The following is a 16980-nucleotide window of genomic DNA, read 5'->3' as shown; positions in this document are numbered from 1 at the left end:
ATGCTGCTGTCCCTGCCAAGCTAACAAGGGGCCTCTGTGCACCCTTGTTTGGAGGGGGACGTCCCACCAGGGATGTGCCGGCTGCTCCTCCTGGCTTTCCCAACCATTTCCAAATACTTTTACACTCTGCTTCTTTCATTAATTGGATTATTTGTTTTTTAAGCTTTTTGCTGACCAAGTCAAATTGACCCACGCCTGGTTAACAAAGCCTGAAATAATTGTGACTAAGTCAAAGCAGTGCTGAAGAGGGAGACAAGCCACACAGACCAGGCTAGTTTCCTGGTCCTGCTGAGCATACTTAATCGTTGCTGAGTTTATCCAGGTGTCAAGGAAGGGCTTGAATGGCAGCCAGAGGCTAGAAGTGTGCCCCCTTGCTGCCTGATGGTCTGGTCTGTCCTGTTTGTAACCTAGGCTAATACAGGTATTTACAGACCGACAGGGGTGAGATGGTTTTCCTTTGGGGAGTCTGGAAAATCTGGCTTTGCTGTGTTGTCCTTATCCTAAGGATTGAAAATGGTCAGTTCAAAATGGGGGCTTCCTATGGTGAGCTGTAGGCTAGGATGATAGGACACTTCTGCTCTTTGAAGATTAGGTAGGTCAGTGAAATGCTGTAAATCCACAAGACCAACAGATGAGATAAACCTGCTGTTGTGATTAAGTAGAGAAAATATTTTCAACACTGTTATGACTGTGACTTCCCAGACCACTACTAGTTTTTACTTTGTGTACTGTGCAAGATCCCATATTAAAAAATAAGAAAACCCAAAGTTTTTCATGGCAGAAGTGCTTCAGGTGCATTCTGCTATTCAAAAGGCAATCGGATTCTTCAGGATTAGAAGCAGCTGAGGCATGTCATCTTCAGTAAAAACCTTTGGGATCTACAGCTGAGAGACCATATGTTGAGCATCCCTAGACCTGATTGTGCCCACTGAACTGCAACTGAACTTGCTGGGTGAAGTACAATTCCAGATTTTGCAGATGGAGGCATTAGGGAAAAGTGTTTAGGTTATTGAGCAGATTCACTGAGTGCGTCTTATTTGGAGAATTTAATTTTATGAGACCAGAAGTATCATCCCAGGTATAGATTGTGGCAATGTAACTAATATTGTTAATTTCGTTTCTGTTGCGTATGGTTGTAAGGAGGGAATGACCCCAAATCCGTATATTTTTGTGGGAGGATGTCAGGGAGATTACTCTCAGTAGTGTTTTTTTGATGCTTATGCTAGGCCTATTCTTTGCTGCTAGCATGGTAAGTGCTTAACGGGCTCTTTACAGGCAGAACAGGTAAGACCTAACATTGTGGGAACTCACCATGTTTCACTATTCCATGGTGATGCTCCATTTTCATAGTGGGTTGGATGAGGAAAAGCAGTTGAGAAAAATTGTGCCTGCTTCACAGTTAGAATTCTTAGAAAGTGTTTTGGTGTTGTTTTCACATGCTAACTTTCTGGTTGTTGGCTGCACTCTTTCTTATCTGTTGCCAAAGTGCATATTGGGTATAATATGGGATGTGGCAATAAAACAAGCTGCAAACTCGAAGCTTGAAACATGGGATTTCTGTTAGACTGGAAATGTGAAACTGGGATGCTGTTTCTCCTAAGGGTCACAATGAATCAACAGAGATGTGCGTGGGCACCAGCAACCATTGCACAGAGCTGGTGAGTGGGTCATAAGAAAACAGGAAGTCTAAACTAACTTGAGGAAAACTCAAGTCTGCTAAATACTGCTGCAGTCCAGAAGTTAATAGAGCCTTGCTCTTCTCAGTTGTAAGTTGTGATGTCAAGGTTTTTGGCTCCTTTATCTGCAGGCATACTTTACTAGTTATCCTGATGATAGCCTGGTCTTTCCTCACAGCCTAAGAGAGTCACCTTTTCCCACGCTTTCTGAGACCATGTGCTCCATCTCTTGCAAAAGCTCTGACTTCTTTCAGAAGCTGAAATGTTTAAGAACTTCTTGTGAATTTAGCCAAGGACTAGTAGTGACATTTGTCTCCCAAAGAAAAGATAGCCAGTTCAAGCAGTACTGTAGCTCACCAAATAGGCAACAGCTCCCTAGACACAGGTTTAGCCTACACTTCCAGTCTGCCAAACCATGAAAACAATTTTCAGGGCAAATATACTGTGCTACAACCTCCAGTCTTTGTAGGTGTTTGTATGTCTTCAGTTATATGATAATAATCCATTTGAAATTTATCTTTGGTGTGTGGTAAGACTTTGCCAGGTCACATCATCAAGACATGCTTGCACTTACATTTGTGCTGCCAAACATTATTCTTGACTTCATACTTCCTTTTGCAAATATAGTGGCATATGTGACACACAGAGGCACCTTCTGCTTGGGCAGCTTGCACTGACCTTGTGCAGGACCCAGCCAGACATGCCTCCCATCAGATGCGTACCCTCCAGGACCTTCCCAGCTTTGCTCTAGTGGTGGTTCTTCCAGCAGCCAGGCTGGCTGGTGTAGGGTGTCAATGGCTACTGGAGGCTGTCAAATATCAGAGAGTGAGAGCATTTATTGCAGTGATTTCTGTAAGTCCTTCCACTCCTGTTTTCCTAGGTTATATCCTATTACATAATTAAATGCTTGTGTGTGTTATCCCCAAAGGGCTTTTGTCTCATTCAGTGAGCATTAAAGATGATGGTTATTGGCACAGACAGCTGGTAGTTCTTTTTTTATTTTTACCATTCAATGGTAAAATTATTTTTGTATTAGAAATGGGATTATTACTTTCCATTTAGTAATTTTCTTACTGTTCTGTGTTCTTACTGTAGTGCTATTTGGACAACCTTTGAATCTTAAATCTATTCTTGTGCTTCTCCTGTACATCAAGAAGGATGCAGTCTTGCTTCCCTTTCATGATGAACTACTGTTATATAGACAGATTATCAAATTCAAAAAAAAACCCCAAACCAACTCAAAAACAAGCTTTCAGAAGTTCTGTATTAAATACATGTTTGTGTACTCAAAGTTGTAGACAAAAAAGTAAGCCCAGATGGTAGGCTCCTGTTCTCTCCTGCAGTCAATGTAATTCACTTAGCTACCTCTTTTAATCTGAATGTGGGTATATGAAGTTTTGTAAGAGTCTTCCAGGCACAAAGCTTTTTGCAGGATCTGTGTATAAGTGTATCCAGTAGTACCTTTGTTCTTCTGGAGAAGATCCCATTTTCAGCTTTTAGCATGCTTCATCTGGAATCACCTAATTGCATCTCCCAGAAAGGAGGAATATATGCTGACCATGAGGACCATGGAGGTATTTTTTTTTTTCAATTGCACGGTAATGTAGCTTTTCATATTCCTAGATCATCAATGCAGGAAGGGACTGGGGGCCAGCTATTGTGGAATCTTTGCTGCAGATAGGAATTAGCCGCTTCAGACCACATACTAGTCACAGACCCATTTGACCCCGCAGGTACCTTCACTTTAGTCTTCAGAGTTCCCAAAGTGCTTGCAAAAATCCTTTGCATTTGTTGATGTACTGAGAAGGTTCAGACTCCAAGCCTTTGGAAATTTTAGAGGTAGGCAGAGGGACACACACGGTATTGCAAGACAACCTGGTTTGCCAGGCTGGCTTATCTCCAGGATAGTTGAAAATACAGACATGGTAGCAGTAACATTATCTGCATTTTTCATTATTGCCTGGGGTGAGAGCATTCACCAGGGTAGAAGGAGAAAAAGTCCTTGTTCAGCCCTTCCCTAGGGAAGGGATTTTTGTCTCCATCTCTCTCTCCTGAGGAAAGTGCCAAACCATAGGCCATGCTTGGATGGGCACACCCTGTATCTCTCTTATCTTGTCAATCTGTGCAGCAAAGAATGAAGGATTTAGAGGGGTGGAGAGAGATCCTTCAAGGGGGTGCAAGCCTGAGTAGTTCACACTGTAATAAAGTCACTGTCTTAATGGGGTGGAGGAGGATTTCCTGTTTTCTGGTCTCTGCTACAAGAAATACTCTTACATGAGTCATTAGATAAAAAGACATAACAGCACTGAGAACAGGGACTGGACTGCAGTGGGCTATCCCACTCCCTCCAACAACACACTCACATTACTCATGTTTGAAATGTCAAAGCTATTAAGAAATGTTGCTATGTATTTCAATGTGCTGACACCCTAAAGGATTTTAAGCTTGGCAAAAATGTCAACAGGGGAAATGTGAGTCCAAAACGTTTTCTTGGTGTAAATAAAAAAATGTTTATTACAACTCCCCCCCCCTCCCCGAAGCTATTTTTAAATGTGGAAATTGAACAGAAGCAATCCTGGGTTAACTTGATTGTTTGAACTGTGTAGCCTGAGTGAAAGGGTTGTGTCAGTGACAGGGATGTTGGTAACCCACCTGCAAGGCCAAGTTATACGTGTATTAATAACTGCGCTTCAGGATTGATAACTGCAGTGATTATGGTATAAAGCTTATGTGTCAATAATTATGAATAATACTGATTATAAGAAATAATAAAGTATAAGCTGATGAGATTTTAATACATGTATAAATACATGAATTGTGTAGCCATTAAGAACTCACCTGCTGAATGCACTAACCAATAGCTAATCAAAACAGTTGGGAAATGTTTGGAAATGAATATGTAGAGTAGCTAAAGGCATATTTTAAAGGGTGGCTTAAGGGCTTTGGGCTTTTTGCAGAGTGACTTTACTGTGCTTAGGCACATCATTTTTGCTGGAGTGCTTTGATGATGTCAACAGGGCTGTGAGTACAGAAATAGGTAATGAATAGATAGCAGTTTTCTTTTGGCTGGGTTTCTTGCATCTAGGGTAAAAGAGGGTTGGCCTGTCTCAAATCTTGCTGCAACAAGCCAGCAAATGCTGAGACCATCCTTTGGAAATGGTAGAATTGCTTGGCCTACTGCCTTCTGCCAGATGATGCTACTTAGTTTTAGTGTGTCATACATGAAACCAACCCCGACAATTACAAAATCTCACAGTAATATCCAGGGCTGAGCAGGAGAGACAGAAGGAGACTACATGCCAGAATTTCTATGCCAAAGGAAGGAAGATCTGAATATTGTTCTCCTACCTCATGACAAGAGACCATTTGGATACTAGCAATAATCACAAGATCTCATTTGTGCAGGCTGGCACTAGTCCATACATTACAATACACATTGGAAAAGGCCCCTTGTAGAGGTAGTGAAAGAACAAGGTCCTATTTGCAAGCCCACACTGCCTGCCTGTTGTGTGCCTTCACACAAGGTCAGGTGGCAGCACTAGGATGGGATGTTCTGTCTCCTGAAGATATGACATCTGGCCCTGCCTTTGGCACACGCATTGGCTTTTTGCATTAAAAATATGTAAAATTACAGTGTTTCTAAAGAGGAAGCATTGGGAGCAGGTAGTCCTTCTCTTTGTCAAGGTTAGTGGAACCTCCCTTTTAAGACTGTCTCAGTTGGAGAGTGTTCAAAACTCCAAGGAAAGCATCCTTATCACCAGAATATCAGACAACAGCCTTCTTGCATCTCTGCTGCTAGAACTCATCCACTGTAAAAGAAAATCCAAGGTTATGGGGAGCAGCAAGGTTATTTGAGTCCAGGACTCTCTATGCTGTTTGCACTGTACCTCATTCTTGTTAAGTAAAAAGCATAAAACCCCATCGTCCCCCTTCGGTATATCTAGACTGTGTTTGTCCTTGCTGACTGTCTCAAGCCCCCAAGCTCTTTGCTCCTCCCTGACCAACAGCGTGGGCTTGGCAGGCAGTAGCAGGGGCCAGCCTTGTCTGGGCATTGTGTGGTACCAGAGACAAGTGAGGGACATGCAGGACACAGGCAAAGTGTTTTACAAATTGATTTGTGTTGATTCACACACTTGATGAAGATCATTTCCTTACCTGCACTCGAGAGGTAATGGATTCTAGAGCTCTTTTCTGCCTTCTGCCCTCAGCTGGTGTTGTGGGTGCAGCTACAGGGCACTGGTGCTTTAGGGCTGGATGCTTTTTAACCTGAGTGTCTTCAGTGACAAATGTGTTCCTGCTGTTACTGAACCTGGAGCGCAGGTTGGTGCCTGCAAAGGCATCCATCCTCTTTTCCCCTATGTAACCTGCAAAACCAGATATTCTGCTCTACAGTTATGCAGTCCCATGGTGTTACGGTATATCCACAAAGGGCTGTAGCCGTAGGCCTTGCAGGAGGGAGATCTGCCACGGTCCAGTCGAGGCTTTTTCTATGTTGGCTATTTCTAGTTGTCTTTCAGCAGGTAGGCATCCTTTGATTCCTGGCCCCTTGCTCCCCTGCTTATCTGGTTCTCCCCCTCTTATATTTTTCCTCTGCTCTGCTACTATTCTGGCTCATTTTTACTGCTGTCTCCTCTTACCCCCAGTCTACCCTCACTGTACATGCTCAATGGTGTATGAACTAGTAGATTTCAGCAGGAGTTTAGGGGGACTCTTGGAAATGGTCTTGTTGCTCCACCTTCCTCCTTGCCCTTTTCACACCTCTATGTCAAAGTCTAAATCCTGCAGATCAACAGCATTGCTACAGTGCAGCAGGAGAAGAATTTTCCCTAGTTATCTGTAAATTAGCAAAAACAGAGATTAAAAGCTAGCCTGGCATCTATGGCCATGGAGGCTCTACGGGCGGGTGTTCAGCACACCTGCAGCTGCAGGTACCTCCAAGAACCACATCTGATGGGGATGCGTGGCACTCCTCTTTGGAGACAAACCCAAGCATTTCAGGAGTGAGAAGGCTCAGTCCAGCAGGGTTACCAAGGTGAATTTTGAGCTACCCTAGAAGCTTTCAAAACTGTGCACTAACTTTGGCGAGGCCAGCCTGGCTTCATTCAGCTGTGAAAGGATTTTGCCCTAAATGATTTCATCTATTTCTGCAGCTACGGTATGCACTTTTATCTAGAAGCAAACTGTTTACTTATTTGCTTTTAATTATTTATGGTAATGAAATAGCACCCATATCTCAAAATTTTCCACAAAAATGAATACTCTTGTAGTTCAGACTGTGGCCATGAAAGAAAACACAGTTCTTCACTGTTGCTTATAATATTTATTTGTTTTTAACTTCAAAACACAGGTGATTTTCTCAAAACAAACAGAGCAATGGGGGAAATGAAGGCAGGCTGTCTTTGTAACTTTCCCAAGAAACACATCTGGAAAAGCATACTTTTGCAAAACAACTACATTTTAGCACACCCAGACAGTGCGATTCCAAAAAGTGATAAATAGCAGTGAGGTTAGTCACCAATATTGTTGGTGTTTTTCCTTCTTTTTTTCCCCCTTGTTTAAATTGCAAATGGCACTAAATGAACCCACAATTTCCACAGCTAATACAGAGACATTTTTACATAACTCTCTGAGTATGCAGTTAATTTCCAAGGTGAGGAATTATAAAGATATACCTCCTCATTTTGATTCTGTAAAATAAACTTGGTGAAATAATTGTATATTATAACAACTGATAATCTTGTTACTGATTTAAGACTACAGTTTAGCTATTTAAATCACTATCTTTAATTGTTACTTAGTTACATTTACCTAAAAGTCATTTTTTACCCATAGGCAGGTACAAAAACTTTCTTTAGAAGCATCAGTGAAGTGTTGGATTATATTTTGCAAATAGCTCTGATGCGACACTTCATCAGTATTCTTAAAACCTTAGTGTCATTTCTGGTTTCATTGCCTGTACAACATCTCTTGCTTCACCTTAATAGTCAGGTAGGAAAACAACCAGTTTGGAGACAGATCAGTAAAATTAAAGGCCAGCTTTCCTGAATCTGAGTGCTACAGCCAGGCTCTGCTCACCAGGAAGGTCAGACCAATGAGAAAAAATATGAAGCCGCTGTTCAGACTACAGTGACTAGAAAATGCCAAGATCTACAACTCCTGGAACTTGCATAGACACATGCAGAGTCAGGCACAGGCGATCGGACACACAGCCATGCACGCAGAGGGCCTGGGACCCCCACGGTGGGCATGCCTCGGTGCCCCGCAGGGAGCACACCTCTTTGTCTGCTGGCTCGCAACCATCGGAGCTGCAGCAGCTCCTCAGCAATCTCGGCAGGGCCCACCTTCTCCTACAGCCTGGGCTGTGCAGCACCACCACCCTGAAATGGTCCTCTATGGCTACGACTGTTAAAAAGCAAAAAACATATTTGGAAATGTAATCTCCTAATTAATAAAATTTGGATAGGAACATATTAGTTATTTTTTGCTAGCTAATGCCTGCTCTTCACAAGTCAGTCTTCCTTTTCCTGCATGCATGTGAAAGTCAAATGTTCCTGGCACTGGGTGTGCTGCCCACATTGTAATGTGCTTCGTAGCCTTTTGTACCTACATAGAAGGAAAATATCACTTTACTGTCTCATTTGCTTGAGTTGAATAGTCATTAGTGCTATAGAAAGAAACAGATGGACTGGGAATTAGGAAATCACTCAAGCGCTGATCTGAAGAGGGTCTTCCTGAACACAAAGTGGGTGCATGTGTTAAGTGGCCACAAAACTTACAGTCTGTCACATTCAATATCCGGGTTATTAGATGGTGTATCGAGAATACCAAAATACACTTCCCTGTTTGCTGGAGGTGGGGTGTTGGTTGGACTTCCCATCCCGGAATCAGGACTTGGTGCAGGGTGCATTTCTCCTGCATACTTCTCTTCTTTCTGAGAGGGCTCTTGTTTTGGCTTGAGGTTTTTGAAACGTTTGAGCTTTACAGGGTCCTTGACTTCCTTGGCACAATGGAATAAGGTGAAAATGTCCCTCCGAAATTTGGAGCTCATTCCAAAGTAGATAACGGGATTGTAGAAGCTGGCAGACTTAGCAAACAAACTGGCAAGAATGCTGGTAAGATTGGGCACGGGGTGACCATAGGCAGACCATATAGAAATGACAGCATATGGTGACCATGCAATAATGAAGGCTGTGCAAATGACAATAGAAACCTAAAAGACAGAAGAAGAATAGTCTTAAATCTTTTCTGGAAGATGACATTAGGGAAGCAATACTTTGGGAATAGTAGCCTGGGAACTTGGCTGGAAGGGAAACACTTAGATTGTCCTGAGGGTATGGCTCACAGGAGAATACAGGCAAGCAAAAGATTCACTTTGATAGAGCCAGGCAGACCTAGAAGTTACATATTGAGTTTTGGCATGGTGGTGTGCCTGAACGATGCCTCATCCAATGGAATGAAAGTAACTACAGTCCCCTGTATGATTTTGGGTAGATTTAAGTCAACAGCAAGTAAATTGAAATCTCCACTGTAACTTCTGTGTATGCTCAGAAGTAACGTAACTTTTGAAAAAGATTTGCCAAAGCAATTTTTGGTTTTGTGGTGTATAACCCACTCCTATTATGTTTAGGTTATTTTTCACATGTGATGTGGCACCAATGGTGTGGCCAACTGATGGGGTAGGAGTTTTAAACAAACCTCGTATTCTTTACTGAGTTCAGACTCTGTCACTAGAGATTATGGAAAAATGAAATGCAACCGATTGGTTTTATTCTCTTCTGTTCTAGTTGAGAGGAATTTTTGGAAAAATGGATTTCATTTAGATAAATCCCACTCAACATGAAACCCAAACTCACCCTGGTGACATCCCGCTCTATTCTCCTCTGTCTGTCTGTGGGATCACCCAGTCCTGTTAATGCATGGCTTAACTTGACAGTATTGATAATTGACACATATGAGAAGACCATGACTGTGACAGGCAGAAAAAAACAGCAGATAAAAATGGAGACAATGTAGGCCTTGTAGATTGTAGAGAAGTTGGCTTTTGCCCAGTCTATCTCACATGTGCCATACATGCGATCTGGAAAGCAAAAATAAGTTGGTTAGCATTTTTAGAACATTTATCCGCTTTTGAGCGATTAATTTATCAGTTCAAATGCTGTATTTTTCTTCTTTTAAACACTAAAGAATGGATTGATCTTTCTGGTTTAACAAGCCATGACTTAATTTCCTACATAAACAATATTTCAAGACCAGCTAGACTGTAACAAGTTTTAGCGTATTATCATTCTGTCCAGTTTAGATTTCCAGTGTAAACCCATAATTAACAAACTGTTGTTTCAGGATAGGAAATTGTGATACTTTATTAGGAAAAAAAAAAAAAAAGGGTAATCATTCAGTAGGTGTGATATTCTTGAGTGTTATCTACTCTTATTTGTCATAATCTTCTACATAGTAACTTTCTAAGGTGAGAACTGTAACAGTATAACAAGCAATTGTAAAGAGACAATATACCAAATGTAAAAAGTCACTACTTGCATAGCAAATTAGGAAATACAAATGGTTTTTTAATAGAAACTAAAAAGCAATGAAATTTTTACTGTAGCAAGAGCCATGAAAGCAAATTAATACAGATAATGATAAAGATTATGGGAAGATGAAACATATAAATACTTAGAAAGATATGAGACCTTTTGCTAAATGGGAAGCATACAGTTCTGCAACTCCAAAGGAGCTGCAGGCTCTTAAAATGAAATCAGGCAGATTGCAGGATCTGCAGTTTGTGGGATTTACAAACGGACACTAGCTGCTTGGATACTTAAGGGAAAGGCAGTGAGAATAAAGTGCAGTCTCTGTTTAAATACCTTTTTTTTTTAATAACAGTTGACTTCTTTAGACCCTCTGATGTGTTTGTAAATGTATCCTGATAGAAAACTTGAGTTCAATAGCATTAGAGGTTTTCTATAGATTTTGAATTGTTGATTTTTCTTTTTAAGTGGAAAAAGCTGTTTTTTTCTGACAGTTATGGCAGCAAATTGAATTACAAATAAATGAAGCGTGAGCCAAGTCAAGTATTATCAAGTCCTGGAGATACAGTACAGGTGTAGCCTGCGTGATTTAGCAACAGACCTCTCTCTGACATCCAGTGATAATTCTGAAGAAAAAAAAATCCCTTAATTCCTCACTGGTGATAGGAGGTTTAGACAGAATGAATTAAAGGAGTAAAAGATTAAAATCTCTTTTACGATTCTCATCAAAAAGAGCTCGATATTTTTATCACCAAAAGCTCTAGGTGTTGCTGTCTGGATGTGTTCAGTAAGAGAAACAGATTTTTGTCTCCTTTGCCTTTTTCATCAGTAGACCTCAAGATTCAAAAAGAAAATCATAAACTCGGCTTAATTCCAGGTTTCTGGTTTGTGAAAACTTTTGACTGAAAAATGAAAGCAGCTTCCAGATGACATGAAAAGATTATCCTGCAGATTTTCTGTGAGTCAGAATTCAGAGCTGTGTTTTCTCCCTCTGCAGGGACATGGGCAAGCAGTATTTCCAAAAATCAATGGGGTCCTGGGTACCCCTGCAGCTGCTGTGTAGAAGTGAGAGGTCTGAGTCAGCCAGGCGTAATGTGTTGTGGTCTGCTGGTTCCCGCTGCCTGCACTGCTGCCTGCTGCCGGATTTGCCATTGCTGGGCTTCCACATCTCCATGGGTGCCCTCAATGGAAATGTGTTTAGAGTCAGATAGCCCAGGAACATGAAACCACTGTGATACTCAGTAGGGAAAACTGCACCTAGAAGTGGTCTGGAAGGCCTGGAAGGAATTGAATCTAAATTGAATCCAACAGGATCCATGGGAGCACTTGGAGGCCTTGACAAAGCAGTGATGACCAAGTGACAGGCTGCAGTTTAAAGACAAAAAGGGACATCAGAAATCCTTTTATAAATGAAGAGCTAGTAAGATTAATGTAAAAAGAAGATACAGATCACCAGAAGATACACAGAAAATGATCAGTCCAGACCTGCCAAGATTATGACATATCCAGATTGCAAAAACATGACATAAAATTAGAACAGTCTAATAAAGAGTTTGGTTCTGTCTCAAACAAAAGATTCATCAAGCCTAATATCCTGGTACCATTTTGGTTTGGGAAGGATAAAAGATTTAACCCATCATAGAAATGGATGCTTTTCTCACACCCATACTTCAAGGGTTCAGAGATACCTCAAAACTTATGTATTTAATAAGTAAGAGGATATATTCACATAGCTGCTTTAATAAGTCTTCATAGATCTCATGATTTCTCAGAGAATACAGATGCCTACAAGATCTAGGCAGGTAAATGCTGGACAACTTCAGTCACATGATTTCAGTTGTTAGGACTCCTATATCATTACCATTTGTTCCTAGAGATTTGTTTTGTTGAATTTTTAGAGACTTAATTTGAGACAATTTCTTCAACTTTTTCCCATGAAGAAATTTTCTGGTGTGGGAATATCCCTTAGCCATTGAATTACTGCAGTGTTCACCATTCAAATTTTTTCCTTTTCCCCCTCCCTTTTTTGCTATGGCCTTATCTTGCACCTTAATCACTTCTTGGACTGACAGACTTTCAGATATCTTTTTCTTCTTCTGCTATGTTAGTTTTCATATTTTCAACAAACTGTTTCACCAAATCTTTCTGGTTTGTCTTATAGTTTCAAGTTTAACTTGCTGGAACTTGTGTTCTTTCCTAGCTTCCTAATCTTGACAGTTTTTGAAGGATGTCTTTTGATAGTTTCCTTTATCTCATTGCTTAACCATGCCAAATATTTCTGGCCTCTCTTTTTTTCATAGGTAATATGCACTTGGTCCAAGTCTCTCCTGTGATATCTTAAAAAAAAAATCTCTTTATAGGTGATATCAAAGCAGGCAACACTCTGAGCATACGTCATGTGTGATGAATGATTTTCTCAGTTCCACTGATAATAGGTCTGTTTTATCACAAACAGCAAGAAAGAAAGGTAAGTATCTTTGTTCAGTTAAGTGGAGAGGTGCCAAATAAGTACAACTGAAAGATACCTGTTACCTGTATAACTGCCCCAGCCAAGTAATGGAGCTGCTGACCAGAAGAAAGCTGCTACCCAAATGAGAACCAGCGCCACCGTCATACTGCTGTTGCTGATGCAGTGACCTGCAATGGCATAGTTTAGTCAGAAAATAAAAGCTAGAGAGGCAAACATATCTCTGAAATCTAAATGCACTCTTATACCAAGAGTTAATAAGGAAAATACAGCTATTTTAAAAAATACTAAGACAAAACAGTGCATAAGAAAGGCTTAAATTTGAAAACATCTGTCAGGCTTGTGTTCAAGACCATTCGTGAACAGTGGAAATGAATGACTTTTAAGCAGGACACAATGTGTTTGCTGAGCGCTGCAGAATTAGCAAATTCTACATTAAACTTAGGTTTTGCAATTTTGTAAAAAGCAGGAAACAATTGTATGTGAAGTTTTACATATAAACAAAGAAGGTAAGTCTAAATTCATAGGATTTTCTTATTCACGTCAAAGTTTTCCCTGTTAAAAAGGAGAAAATACGTTAGATGCTCAAACTACATTAGCCATTCAATACAAAATATTTAATTTGTTCTGCTATTGCCACACATTGTGGTTATTTCTTCATTTACGTGGGAAATATTTATGCATCCACCAATCTCTGTTCCTCAACATTTCTGTAAAGTTATACTGAGTACTTGCTCAGGTTTCTTCTAGAGGCAAACATAAATTATGCACGCCCTCAGATGAACGTGTGATACAACTTTCAAAAGAGAAACATGGGTTTTACACAGTCCTTCATAATACGCAATGGATATAAGACGTAGATGTAGAATACATCTCAGCCAAATTCTAGCAGCTCCGACAGCAGTTTGTGCTGAAAATTAACAAGTCTGTCATTACAACAAACTGCAGAAGAACTTCCTGTGGAAACAAGACCTCCCCGCAGAAGTTCTTTTCACAGCTAATACTACTCACGCTATTAGAGAGAAAAACTCATATGATGCATCCAGTGTATTTATGCATGCTTTACCTGTGAACATCAATAGGTTCCTGCCTGAAAGATGGTGAAAGCCAGTCATAACAAAGGCTTGAAAATTGATAATACATTATCTAAGGATGGGTGAAAGCAAGACTAGGGGGAATTTATGGAAGGGGTAGGTATAAAGAAGAGAGATTACATAAGACTCTCAGTGGAAGTCAAAGTTTTCAGCAGGCAGGAGGTCCAGGATGAATAGTGAGGAAAGGTTTCTACTGATCATGCAAAAGGGAATGCCTGGGGTGAGTGTGGAGATGTAAAGAAGCATTAAGGGAAAGGGGTAGATGACGGCATGTGTATATGGACTTGTTGACGAGGCCTTCACAGGGCAAGACATGTGTAAAAGATTTCAGACCAGATGTGTACAGTGAGACACTTGTATGGCTTTACAGAGGCATTTATACCAAAGGTTAATAAAAAAGAAATTAAAAAAAAACAGAAAGAGAGTGATTAGTAAAAGGTTTCTAGCACTGGAAAGAGTAATGAACAGTGGTTGTTTGAGATATTCAGGTTACAGATCAACAGGGCACTAGAGAAGGAAGAAGTATGGGTGGAAGGCTGTGGTGATGGTGCTTTGCAGATCTAGGAGACAGGCAGGAGACAGGGACCATCTGGGCAGAGTCAGGTCATGGTCATTTCTGGGGATGGTATGAGTAATTTTCATGTCCTGTGGTGTGAAACTGTCCACTGAGAGGAGGCTGGAGAGGCATGTGGGGATGGCAGGATGCGCAGTGCTACAAAAGCTGGAGGCAAGATGTGCAGATGGAATGTTCCCAGCACCATTTAAAGCAGTCCATGATGCCTTCTGTGTGCAAACCCTGGCAAAACAACCTGAAGAGTGAAAATGTTTGTATGTAGGGCAGCCTTCTGAACCAAGGATCTTATCAACAACTGGAAACTTCCCAAACATCAACTCATAGAAGATGAAATTCATTGCTTACAGTGCGATCCAGATAACGATGTGTGCATCACTTAGGAGTCATTTAAGTTGCATTTTGAAGAATACAGAGGGTCAGCAAGACCTGTGGTATCTTCGGCATGAGAGTGAATTTAACCCATGGTGACCAAAGTGTACCAGTAATAATTTGGCTCTTACTGGAGTTAACCCTGAAGGATTCTATGCAAACATGTTTGTAATGTAAATGACTGTGTTATGTTCTGGCTTCCAAAGGCATCTAATTTATACTTGATATAGCCTGTGACTGAAAGAAATACAGATTTGCACCAGGTTCAATGAAGGCAGAACTTTCAATGTTCAATGAAGAACAGCCTTTATTCCTTACCTCTCTCAGGATGGCAACCCTTGATGTAGCGAGTCACACTGATTACTGTAAGGGTATTAATGCTAGCTAGGCCAAAGAGAAGCGTCAGGAAGCCATCAACCTGAAAAACAAAGCAGTACAGGATGTTCTTTCACTGCAGAAATCTGAAGGGGAAAAGAACCACAGAGATTGCTCCTGTCATTTGCAAGTTAATGCTCTCAAAAGTTTTTCCGGAAACCCAACTAGCAGGGAAATATAAAATGTCAGGTGCAGTTACCTTCTATAGGATCAGTGAACAAGTAAATGTTCAAAAATTATATAAACGCTCTGTCAGGTACATAAAATAAAGAAGCAAACACACCTTTACATCTATGCTTCCCTGAAATGACTTGCCAAATGAAGGAGAAAAAGCTTGAACTGAAAAGAAGAAAAGCCCTGAATAGGCAAAAATGCACTGGATGCAGCTGTCCCGCTTAGGCAGAACAAACATGCAAACTGAACCCATGAAATTGAGGCCGAAGAGGGAAGAATGTAGGAGGCAATGGGCTTGGCTAAGTGAGAAAAGCTTTTTAAAAAATTAAATAAAACCATCCAAAGCTAAATCATTCCAATAGATTGAGTCTCAATGTTGGTGCTACTGATTGCCTGCTATTAATTAAGCCCTGATCCTCACTAGCTCTGACTGATGTAGGCAGAGCCATACAGCTGTGTAGGCTCCCAGTGACATCAGGACCTCAGCGATATACGCACAGGATAGTTACAATCCTGCTAGCTTCACTTATGGAAGGAAAGAAGTTGCTGCAGCGGAGATAGATGTAGCCATCTGCTGGGGAGCACTATATGACTGGGAAATGATCCAGGCAAAATGCTGAAGGCAGTCCTTTTTTTGAAAGCCTGCAATGATATACCAAACTGGCCAGAGCAGAGGAGCTTTTGGAGGTGCCAGTTTTATACTGAGCGAAGCTGGAATACTAAGCAAGTGTCTCTGGACTGTACTTGGCATTCAAGTGGTAAAATTATCAGCAGAAAAGCACGTCATTATTCTACAGGAACAAACTCTGCCTTTGTGTGAATGGGCACAACTCCCTTGGAATTCAGTTTATCCCAGCACTGAATCTGGGGCTTTAATCCAGGCTTAAAGCTGAGACCATGGCAGATTGTATAAATTAAATTGGGTGAAGGGTTAAGAAAGGGCTGATTCATCATTTCTTTCACCGGTGTTTTTTCTTGCTACCAATGCCCTTATATTGGCTATATATACTTCTTAATGTCAACTTTTACAGACCTACCACATTTTAAATACATGCAAGATCTGCTACTAGAACAATCTACATCCACCTGTGTTCTGCTTACAATCAGCTCACGCTTGGTGTATAAATACAACTATGTTTACAGCAGAAAACAGACTTCCTTGGATGTCTCAGCTACTTGCTAGAAGCTGTACTTGGCTGTATATGGCCCGCTATGTGCTGTGGAGATTAGTGAAACACCTGGATATGCCAATGTGCTCTGCATTTCATTAGCCTTATTGATGAAAACAGTTGCCACTACTTCATTTGCTCTAACAGTGCTTCACAGATGTGGAAAACAGCGTGGCCAAAGGCTGCTGAGAAAACAGGCTGCATAAGCTTAAGCCATTGCATTAGTTATTAGATTAGAAAGGAAGCAGTATTTCAGCAATGATGCAAATAAACACTTTGAAATTAAGTCTAAAGAGCTATGAGATTGAATACTAATGTAGCAGGACAAGCTTCTCTGTGTGTGTTACAGTCAGTCCTCCTATGCTGAAACCAGTTGAGTTTTTCTGAAATACATCGGTGTATATTTTACCACGTTCAGATGTGACCATTATTCTTCCACCTCACCTTCCCTGATGTCAGACCAGAGACAATTATATTGTGATCAGCTCAAATAGCCCTAGAGCACACTTACAAGAGAGGAAAGTGGGTCTAAAAATACACACTTGCCCTTTACCATT

The 16980-nt window shown here is 40.8% G+C and overlaps 1 protein-coding gene across 2 annotated transcripts in view; it reads right to left on the bottom strand.

Annotated features, from left to right (window-relative positions):
• Window positions 1–6981: 6981 nt before the first annotated feature.
• Window positions 6982–16980, bottom strand: part of LOC141941844 (visual pigment-like receptor peropsin) — a 34609-nt gene continuing 24610 nt past the window's right edge. Inside the window, exons 3-6 of one of the 2 annotated variants that reach the window (XM_074864834.1) lie at window positions 15024–15123; window positions 12734–12838; window positions 9530–9753; window positions 6982–8886 (exon numbers count right to left, since the gene is read on the bottom strand). In XM_074864834.1, coding sequence (XP_074720935.1) covers window positions 8449–8886; window positions 9530–9753; window positions 12734–12838; window positions 15024–15123 — 867 coding nt within the window. In that variant the 3' untranslated portion in view covers window positions 6982–8448. The remainder of the gene's footprint in view (window positions 8887–9529; window positions 9754–12733; window positions 12839–15023; window positions 15124–16980) is intronic. The other variant, XM_074864835.1, reaches the window with a different exon arrangement.

The sequence above is a fragment of the Strix uralensis genome, chromosome 3, assembly GCF_047716275.1.
Source record: "Strix uralensis isolate ZFMK-TIS-50842 chromosome 3, bStrUra1, whole genome shotgun sequence".
In the NCBI taxonomy this organism is placed as follows: domain Eukaryota; kingdom Metazoa; phylum Chordata; class Aves; order Strigiformes; family Strigidae; genus Strix; species Strix uralensis.
The sequence above is the reverse complement of the archived record's forward strand: the minus strand, read 5'-3'. Positions and strand labels throughout refer to the sequence as shown.